This window comes from Castor canadensis, chromosome 14 (genome assembly GCF_047511655.1).
Source record: "Castor canadensis chromosome 14, mCasCan1.hap1v2, whole genome shotgun sequence".
NCBI classification, from domain to species: domain Eukaryota; kingdom Metazoa; phylum Chordata; class Mammalia; order Rodentia; family Castoridae; genus Castor; species Castor canadensis.
Window position 1 is genome coordinate 4,670,006 of NC_133399.1, and position 11,340 is coordinate 4,681,345.

At 39.3% G+C, this 11,340-nt stretch overlaps 1 protein-coding gene across 1 annotated transcript in view; it reads right to left on the reverse strand.

Annotated features, from left to right (window-relative positions):
* Positions 1 to 9,865, reverse strand: part of LOC109701914 (uncharacterized) — a 51,533-nt gene extending 41,668 nt beyond the window's left edge. The window contains exon 1 of the mRNA XM_074053701.1: positions 9,734 to 9,865. Coding sequence (XP_073909802.1) covers positions 9,734 to 9,736 — 3 coding nt within the window. The 5' untranslated portion in view covers positions 9,737 to 9,865. The remainder of the gene's footprint in view (positions 1 to 9,733) is intronic.
* Between the last annotated feature and the right edge of the window lie 1,475 nt (positions 9,866 to 11,340).

Here is an 11,340-nt window from a genome sequence, read left to right on the forward strand (position 1 = left end):
TGCTGCACTTCGGAGGTCCAGGTCTGTACCAACTTTTTCAGACCCTTTCTAACATCCTCATCCTCCTAGGGTGTGGGACGGCAGTTACAGAAGGCATTTCAGGCTTCTTTGTTGAGTTAAATTCTGCTCACTACCCTGGCACTTCACACAGGTCACAGTACAAGAGACTGAGTTACATAGAATTGCTCTCACCAGCACAGTGTGATACAAAAACAAACAGAGACTGGATTAAGGAGAGGGTCCTCCTTAGACCAGCCTGTGACTCACCAGTTCTTAAGCACTTCTCACTGGCAAGTGATCCAGAACCCATTCCTTGAAATCTGACTAACAGAAGAAGTGATCCCCCTACCAGGGAGAGTGCAAAAACCAAGTAATTGAATGAAGGAGCAGGCCTCAGCAGTCAGGCCTCCTCCCTGGTGCCTACTCAGTCCAGCCTGGGGACTCATTGTAGTTAAGCAGAACATTCTTTGCAGGAAGGACCCTTCTTCTTCCACTGGGAAATGGAGCCAGGAATATGCTGAGAGATTTTCACACTCATTTTCCAATGGGGACAGCCTATGATCTAAGAAACTTGTGGTTTCAGGCCAGGCCAGCTAAGGACTTGCTTGACCAGGAAGAAAGGCCTGAATGTGTCACATTTCAGGAATTGGGATCATGCACTTCTCTTCATGGACAAGCATTTGTACATCTGAAATCTCATCCTGAACTGTATTATCCAAACAAAGTAAGAACGTAAGAACAAGGGACCACAGTTAATAAGTACAAGGAGAAAGTGTAGTTTTCAAACCAAAACTGTACAAAGGATGTAAGAGTGAAGAGTTTAAAAAACAAATTCATTAAAAACCCTTTGGAACAGTTCAGATAAGGAGATTGTTTCATCTCAAGTTACAGGGAAGACCCACATTCAGAATTTACAACATATTCCCAAGATTTAACACCAGATTGAGCACTGGATTGGCACCTCCCAGTGCAACAGTCCCAGATGCTGCAGCAGGCACACCTAAGGATTTCAATCTGGAGCCTCAGCATGTCTGCTGCCCCCTCTTCCTCACACAGTAATAATTCCTCCTCCTTCAATGTTGACCTTAAACAGAGGTCACATGGAGATACTTCAATGTTCTGATAAAAAGAAACTGACAAATTCATAAATTCATTCATGCACCTGCTCCCATAAGTCCTTCTCTAAGCTTACTTTCACAAATTTTGTGAAATTATAGAGTCTGACCCCACCACTTCTATGCATGCCTAGACAAAGGTCCAATCTTGGAATGGATAGATTGTCAAACACATCTGCATGTACAGAAAGTATTATTCCTTACTGTTGCTGTAACTTACTACTTATTGACACACCACTCCCCATTGCCTCCTACCTGGAGTTGTTTGAACAAATGTCATCCACAGGCAAATGAGTGAGGGATTTGTCCCTTGCTTGGGACTATTGGAAGGTTTTCAAACCTGTAAGAGTTGGGGCCAAGTACAAGTCTTCGGATCTTTGGAGACAAGAAGAAAAGACATCAAGGGAGTTCAATGGACCCTACTCTACTTCTCCTCTTCTGCTCCCTACCTTGGCATTTGTTGTTTTGCCCCACCACATGCTCCTCACCCTATGAGGTGCCAGGCCCCATGTCCAAATCCCACAGAGTCATTTCATCATGGATGGAACCTCCATAACTAGGAACCAAAAAAACATTAACCCTTACAGCTTCACTACCTCAAGAATTTGTTACAGAGTGAAAGCTACTAATATGCTGTTTCTTACTCTCCCAGCAACTGGAATCTGCCATTTCAAACTTGATAAGATCAATTTAGAAGTAATTTTCAACACTTTTTTCATTCCATGAGCTCTTCACCAGTCTCTGGGATGTCATCTTACCTCTTTCCCTGAAGTTCTCAAAATTACCAGCAGTAGCACCTTCTCCCTTGGCTCTTTAATTTTCTGAATATGAAAAGCCTCCAGTCCATCAGATGTAGCCACCATTCCTTCTATTTTCTGGATCCTGGTAACACCTTCAAAAATCCATTGCTTATGTGGAGTTATACTTATCTTCCTTTTCCTCTATGTCCCTCTCTAGCACTTTCCCTAGCTATGCACTCATTGCTCAGTTCATTAGCAAGGCAATTCCTAGTAAATGTCATCCTTCAAATACAGGAAGACTGTATAAATACCAAGGCAATGAGGGGTTTTTTTGCTACCGTAAACCCTTTTTCTTAATATGTTGTGGACAGGACTGAATTTAGAACCTGCTTGTGTTAGACCAGTATCTCTTGCTAATAGTAAAATACACCAATCTGAGAAAGGTATAAAGTAAAATACATATTTTAGTTTTTAACTTGTTTTGGATTATGGGATTTGGGTTTGAAGTCATGGCTTGGTGCTTCTAAACCAAGTGTTACATTAGTCCATTTTGCTCTGCTTATTTTGAAGATGAGGGTCACTTCTTTACCCAGGCTACCCTCCAACACAATCTTTCCAATCTCAGCTTCCCAAGTAATTAGGCTTGTAGTTATGATCCACAGGTGCCAAGCAAAATTAGTATTTTTGAGAGTATCAAGATCAAGGGCTATCAAGATGTACCAGGTTTTTGCTCACCATTGTTTCTTATGTATTATGTTACAAAGGTACTTATTCTGTGAATTTTTCAAATAAGAACATGTATTTATCTTCTATATTGATAGAGTATTCAAGTTTATACAAAAAAATTCTATATTTTTCTGTATCTTTCAAAAGTTTTTACATGTATCTATATTATAAAGTTTACATTAATATCATTCAATGTATATATTACCAGAATAGTTTTATATTTCAAATATCTGTATATAAAGACGTGTAAATAAATCTAAGTAGGAAGAGATTTTATGTGACAAAAGATATTTTGAAAGACATGAAAGTAGTAGGGACTATTTGAGGAAAGGAAGAGGATAAGGAGGAAGTGTGTAGAAGAGTGTTTGTGATCAAAGAACACTACATAGATATATGAAAAGGTCATACTGAGCCAGCCACCAATGGCCATTGCCTGTCATCTGAAGTACCTGGGAGGTTGAGGTGAGGAGGATTGGATCCAGACCAGTCCAGGTCAAAAAAAACAAAAACAAAAAATGGGAATAACCTGATCTCAAAAAACAGCCAAAGAAAGAAGGACTAGACGTGTGAGTCAAGTAGCATAATACCTGACAAGCGAGTGCAAATTCCTGAGATCCATTAATTTGCATAAATAATATATGCTTATAAAATCTCACTGATTTTCATTCCTTTTCTAACAGTACATGAAGAATTCAATCATTAAATAAGAAAATAAATTGGACAGGTAAACACTTCTTCTACAAGGTGGTATTGCTAGGTAGTAAAATCAAACAAAACTATGCTTTCAGCAATTATGCAGAAACAGAAAGATCTGACTTTAGGTGAGGACAGCACAAAAACCCACTCATCTTTATTTAATTATGGAGTCCTCAGTATTGTGCTGTAACCCCTGCATTTACCAAAACTATGATCTGTTTAGAATAGTCTCTGTGTGTCCTCCTTAAGGAGGTGGTGAGACAGCTTATATATGACAAAAGCAAAAATAATACATAGTGACCTTAAAAAGGCACAAAAATGGTATTAATCAACTGGATAAAAGTAAAGCTTAGCCATATTTACAATACTCTAATGGTGTAAGGCAGAGTGTAAAAATTTTCACTTCAGGGCTGGCAGAGACTCAACTGGTGGGGCGCCTGCCTAGCAAATGTGAAGTCCTGAGTACTCCCCAATTTTTTTCTTTACTTCAGTGAAAAATAAACATTAAAAACAAATGAGCATATATTATTTCTTAATGAATACAAAGAATAGAGAGAGGTAAAGTGTGACCATAATAATTTCAAATGTACAGTGTGAAGGAAATAAATTATCCTTATATTCAACTAAATCTAACTGCTGAATAGCCATAATATATTTTATGTAACTCCTATGGTAACTATACAGAAAACATTTTTGGGGTTTTTTATTTTTATATTTTGGCAGTATGGGATTTGAACTCCTGGCTGTGTGCTTGCTAGGCAGATGCTCTATGACTTCAGCAATTCCACCAGTGAAGACATGATTTCTAATAGAGACACAACAACAAAGAAAACTATCCCACACCATCTGCAAGAAGAATTGTGAAAGTCCTATCAGTTGATTAAGGGACTGGCTTTGCAAGATAGTCACATGATGATGGATCCATCAAATACTTCAGTTCAGGGTCATCACACTCTCCTTCTCCATTTACATTCACAAATCACATTGTAATTCTGACACCTCATTGGAACTATTTTTTAAAGTGAGAGTAGAACATAAACACCTATTTGGTAGCTGGTTTCAACAAGTGCATGTTGTACACTGGGATTCCAGCACTTCCCATTACAAATTCCTACTACTTGTTCCCATAAAACTAACACCAAGTGTCTTAAGACAGAATGATCTTATAAATGCATGAGAAAAGGTCCATGTCTACTAATATCTGGGAACCATTATTATAAAAAGGAGAGTGTTCTGAACAAATTTACACCAACAACATCCTACTGTAGGTAATGAATTTGCTTCTATTATAAATAAAATTATTTGCACATTTCAACAATGTTCATGATAGAGAGCCTATAGGATGTAAAGTAAAATACATTCCCTGTGATAACTATGATTATTTGCATGTTTCTGCTACATTTTTTATAGGGATCCTACAGAATGAGAGTCCAAAATACATAGCAATGTTCACATGGAAAAAACAGCATACAATTTACAGAATTTTTGAGATAAAGTAAAAATATAAAATTTGTGGATAGCTAGCATTTCTTTAGCATAAGTTGGGCAGACTCATGGAAAAAATGAGACAAGTATACTCAAATTCAAGACACAAAGTACAAAATATTAAGATCTAGTTTTTGATTACTGTTAATGTTTACAAGAACATTATTTTGAGACTAATACAGCCTACTGCATGTGATTTGATGTTCTGGATGCTTAAACCTAATGTACATATGGTGGAAGTAAACTGGAGTAACTTTAGAATACAGAACACTATGTATTCAGGTTTTTCCTGAATGAGGTCTTGGGGGAGCAATATAAAGTATATAGCCATGGATATCAAATGCCTATGTATATATTGATAAAACTTGAACATTTTAGAAATCACAGGGCTGGTGGAGGGCTCAAGTGAGAAAAGAGCCTGCGTATCAAGTATGGGGCCTTGAGTTCAAACCACATGATCACTAAAAACAATAAGCCAGGAATCATGATGGAATACCTGTTGCATATGATAGCACAAATTTTCCTCATGAGAAAAAGGGAAGCATGGTGACCAAACAGGAAAATGGAAAAAGTGTGTATGAAGATCATATCATATCCTCTCTTCACACACAGGAACAACAACTATGAAGAGACAGGGAAATGTGGATTGTCAGTTGAAAAGCATGGTAGGAGTTCCTCAAAGAGCTTTTGCTGAAAAGCATGGACTCCATACTTAGTCCATGAATTAACTAAAAGCAGGAAAAAACATGGCATCTCTCCATTTTCAATTAGTCTTTTCTCTGAGCAACTCTCTGTAGTCACCATGTAACCCCCTTAGAGTGCAGGAAGGAGAAAATAGATATTTTCTTCAAGACATGAAACCAGATCTACCCCAACAGTAGACCCTCCTTTGGATGGACCATCCTCCAGATAACAACTCCAGAACCTCTCCCAAAACTACAACTGACTTATAACAACTAAATCACACCTGTGACTGGAACTGTTTAACTATGCACATCTTTGGTTCCTGCCCCTAGTTCTTTGCCTATTTAAATCTCATGTCTGTAACTGCAGATGGTGAACATAAGCTCAGTGCTTACGCTGCTTCATCCCACATCATATCCCTAGCTGTGTAATAATTCTCCTTTCCCTGCCTTCACCATGCTTCTTTATTTGAAATTGAAGGGTAATTAGCTGGAACTAGAATGTGGCATCTAAGGAGCTTAGGCCCTGGGTCCATAGTTCTATTTTCAGAATGTTCTATATTCAGAATGAGAATATTGATTGCTGAAAATCTCAGGCAGTGGACTCATATCACAAAGCCTTTTTGGGGACTGTCTAAAGTAGAATCAAAGGATTTTAGGCAAGCATGTTGAAGAAACAGCAAAGTGGAAATAATATGCACAAAGAAGTTATTACCAGTATAGACTTAGAAATCATCAAAAGACAGTATAGAAATTATGAAGGATATATAAGAAGTTTAATGAAACCATCACTATAAGTGCTCAATGGAGGACAAGAACAAGAAGGACAAAGAACCAATGTGAAAATGATTGAAATTATGCAGCGAAAAGAGAAAGAAAACATTTTAAATTCAAAGAATGTGTCACCAGTATCTGAATTTTGTAAATCATTGTAAGTTCTCTGAAGAGAAAAATATATATATAAGCTAAGAACTTAGCTCACCAAAAGAAAAACAGTGTTAGACTATTAAGAAATGAACAAAAATTCTTTAATTTCTTCCTCACTACTGGTATTAACATTCTAATATGCCTGCCCTGTCCATGAAGCAGCATATCTTTAGTTGAAATTCATGTAGCTTACTTATAAAAGGATTTTGCATGTTCAGGAATTACTAACAAAACATTTTATACATACTTGGTATCATAAGTGGGGAAAGAAAATGTGATAATATAATTAATAAAGGAGTGCACCTGTCAAACTGGCTCAAGTGGTGTAGTGCATCCCTTAGCAATCACAAGACCCTAAATAATAAATAAGTAAATAAATAGGTACATAAACAATTTCAGGAAGATTGTACTACACCAGCTAAATCCACAGCACATCATTTTGTTGAGTTTATAATGAGCATCTGAACTTCAAATTAATAGAAGAAAACCATTTACACAGAACAAAGGAATAGCAAAAGAAGAATGACAGGCAGAGAGGAAGGGGTGTGATGGGGGGTGAGAATAACATGAAGGAACAAATAGGAAAAATGCTCAACACCACAGATCATCAGTATAGTACAAGCATCAGCAAATAAAGAAGCTGTTTAATGCTAAATGGACAAGTGTAATAAATTAGAACATTCCACATATTGGCAAATCACAGAAAAAGCAAACATCCATGAAAATTCAGATAAATGCATACAATATTAAAACTCCCTAAGAAATTTAAATTATCCATGCTCTACAGAGCACCAGACCCACAACCTGCTCCCTAAAAGAATATTCTTCTAACAGTGTAGAACACTAGGGCAACTTGACATAATGAAATGAGCAAAAGCCTTTGGGTAAACCTCACCACAAGGGATATGGTTTCTGGGCTTGAGTCTTTGTGAAAGATCTATTGTTCCAGAAACTGTTGTCATGCACCCACTTTAAGGTGAGGGAAATACTCAGAGTCATCTTCTAACTTCCTGTGACCTTAGTGAACTGTCTTAATCTTTCTCAATGTACATTGAGATGTGTTAATTGCAGTTTATTTTCAGAAACCTGATTTCTTCCAACATTTTAGTTTGCTTAGTATAACCACATGGTTTATGCCTAATTGCTATCTATGAAGTCTATTCAATATATACTCCTTCCTTAATGAACCATGCTTCACTTTTGCTCAACTCCAGTGCCTTGCCTAACTTCATCTCACACAAGACATAAGTACCAAGAATGGGCACTCTGGTAACAATATCAAACATTCCCCCGAAGACCTCAAATGTTATGATTTCAGCTGTATTTCTTTATCTTCACTTTTGATAACATATATGTGGTACTACCAACAGCAACCAACTTTCAGTCACCAACCATCTTTCAATTCAAATCTGACACCGTCCAGACAGCGCAGTCCCTCCAACTTCTGCATAGTGTGAAAGAGACAACAAGCTATATCTGGTCACACTGGTCACCTTCCTTAAGTCATAGAGCAGTACCACCCTGAGACAAGTCATTAGAATAAATGCAAACAAACATTGCCTCAATGGGGCTTAGGAAAACAACCAAATACACTTCTATTGCCACAGAAATTTCAAGGATTTCAGAATCTCTGTGCTAGAAATCCACATGGACCAAAACTTTTAACTCATACTACACATCCACATCACCTTTCAAATGCACCAACTTTTTGCCCCTTCAGTAAAAATATAAGGGTGTTTTTCTCTGAGCCTGGGCCTCCCAGACTTGTCTTCATTGGCACTAATTTTACTCTGTCTAACCATCTACCTCAACACAAATGGAAAATGGTGGAATGATAAATTCTGATGTTGTAACACTTATAAATATTTGCAATTAGCTCACACTTCCAATCATTTTGGCATTACAAAAGAAACACAGAACCAACATTCTTCCCATTACCAACTTTGCAAATTCAGACATTCCCCGACACACTTTCCAAATGCCCTTTTTTTGCATCAAAAGTGATTACAATGTAATCATTGCAAATATCTTCTAAATGATTTGTAAATAGTTTTAAGGTGAATTTGACAAATCTGAGCTGGAGTCATCCAACAAATCACACATTAGTGTCACCATAAGATCATGAAGAACCCAGGTCTCTGTGATTTCTGCCTGCAATCCTAGCTGCTCAGGAGACAGATCACGAGGGTCTTGATTCAAAGCCCATGCTAGCAAAAAGTTCTTGAGAAATTATCTTGGAAAAAACCCATCACAAAACAAGGCCAGCACAGTCACTCAAGTGGTAGAGCACTTGCTTAGCAAGCATCAGCCCCTGAATACAAATCAAGTACAGTAAAAAAAAGCCACAAAGACCCTAGAACTGGTACCCCTTCCCTGTAAAACTATGTATTTGGGAGACTGATCAGGATGACAGACAAGGTCAGATAAGAAAAACACTTTAGGAGACCCCATCTCCAAAATATCCAGAGCAAGACAGAGATAACATTCAAGAAGTTCAGCATTGCTTTGTAAATGCAAAACTATGACTTTAAACCTTAGTCCCCCAAAACAAAACAAGTAACAAGAAAACAAGACCAAGATGATCACAGGAGAAACCTGTTCTTGCCAATCACCATGTCTGTCCACTCCCAATTTATTTCTTCTCCTGTTTTCACCACACTTTGAGAGCAAATAGCCTTTCTGCCTTGAGATGTCCACATACCTTACTTTTGGGGCATTCCCTCTAGAGTAATTCTCTTAAACTCATGGTGTAAGTTAATCAGCATTTCATTATAAAACAATATTCTAGAAACAACCTGTGGAAAATTAACAGTTAAGTCAGGAAGTGCAAAAGTGTCCCTTCCACTCAGAAGCCAACCACGTGCACATGTGGATTCGCATTTCCAATGAATCTGGAAATATGCGGGAGTCATGGAAATTTAGGGACATATTGCCAGCACTAAGAAGCACTGCACTGAGGAGACAGGGCATAGAGTTTAGCTCATACTTCCCTTGAAACTGAAGGACTCAAAGGGCAGCCAAGTCCCAGTAAGGAGTTTAGACACAATACACAGGAACGCCCTGTCCCAGAACAAATTCCATAAGTACTAAGGATTCTCCAAGCCACCTCAGTCTGCGGGACAGGAATTTGCAGAGTCTCCCAGCAGGGCGGTGGGCTGGGATGAAGTCACCTCACAAGGACACAGGACAGGGCTCAAGGCTCCGGGTCCACTGCCACCCTCCAGTCACCAGCGGACCTAAGGCCACAGCCATGTGATCAGGTCACAGACCCAGAATTGAATGAGCCCAGTCAAAACAACCGCTGATTCCGGATCCAAGAGTCCCTCCTCCCCACACTGCAGAGGCCCAGCCGCCCTCTCACCATTTCCCACTTCTGACGCGTCCACGTGACCACACTATGGTCCTGCAGTCAAAAGATTTCACACAGCTTCTGAGCTGTGTAGCCTGAGCAACGTCCCACCATCAGGAACAAGGTAATATGGCGATACTGAGGAAGGCAAAGTGAATCGCCTAACACTGTCGCTCCTCATTGGACGGGAGGTGCAGGCGATTAAACAGCTGCTCTGATTGGCTAATGGTTACAGGGCCCAACCCCCAAGCCCTTGAGTGATGGGAAGGTGGAGTGGGGAGGAGGTGCTAAACTGCAGAGTTGAAAACCAAATAATCTAGCAGCCCTAGCCAATCAGGCTTCCTTTGTTGGAGTTATATTTTATTTTGCCGGAAAATTACATTCAGCAGAACGTGTCCAAGCACTCTGGACCCAGCGCCTGCCCCTTATCATACTCACTGTGACCTTCTTGTATATTCCTCCTGAAAATGGGACAACAGGTTTACTTAGAGAATTCTAGACTAATATTCCATGGAGAAAATTCGTCTTGTCAGTTAAGGAGGGGAGACTCAGGTAGACTAGGACACAGGAAGTCGATGTAGGGCTGATGCTCAAACTCTAGAAACTGGAATGAATCACATTGCCAGAATTTCTCACACCTCATGTTTCAATCTAATCATTTGCACCCAACAAAATAAAAACACATTGCCAAAAATGTAATATGCTTATTTCATGTATGGACCCCACCTCCAAAAGAACCAGATAAAATAGACTGGAGATATGGTTCAAGCAGTTGAGCATCTGCTCTGTAAATGCTAAGCTATGAGTTCAAACTTCAGCTCCCAAAAATAAAACAAACAAACAAGGAAAGAAACAAGATGATCACAGGAGAAAACTGATTTTGCCAATCTCCAGGTCTGTCTAAACCCAAATTCTTTCTTCTACTATTTTTTCCTCTATTTGAGAGCCAATCACCTTTCTGCCTTGAGATGTCTACATATCTTACTTTTGTGGCTTTCCCTCTAGAGTAATACTCTTAAATCATGATCTTAGTTAATCAGCATTTCATTATAAAACAATATTCCAGAAACAACCTGTGGACATTTAACAGTAAAGTCAGGAAGGGTAAAAAGTGTCCCCTCCACTCAGAAGCCAACCACGTGCACATGTGGATCTGCATTTCCAAAGAATCTGACAATGTGCAGAATTATGGAAATTTAGGGACTTATTACCAGCATTAAGAAGCACTGGATTTAGGAGACAGAGCATAGACTTTAGCTCATGCTTCCATTGAACCTGAAGAACTCAAAGGGAAGCAAGGTCACAGTAAGGATTTAGGGGCACTGCACAGGAGAGCCTTGGCCCAGCACAAACTCCATAAGTACTGGGTGGCATCCCCAGGCACCACAGTCAGCCAGATAGGGATTTGCAGGCAGAAACTCCCAGCAGGGCTGTGGGCTGGGATGATATGTCCTCACAAGAATATAGGACTGGGTTCAAGGCCCCAGTGCACTGCCATCCACCAGGCAGCAGCAGACTAAGGCCCCATCAGTGTGATCAGAGTGCAGTCTCCTGAATGGACAGGACCTAATCAAAACCACCACTGCTTCTGGTTCCAACCAGCACTGCAGATGCCCAAC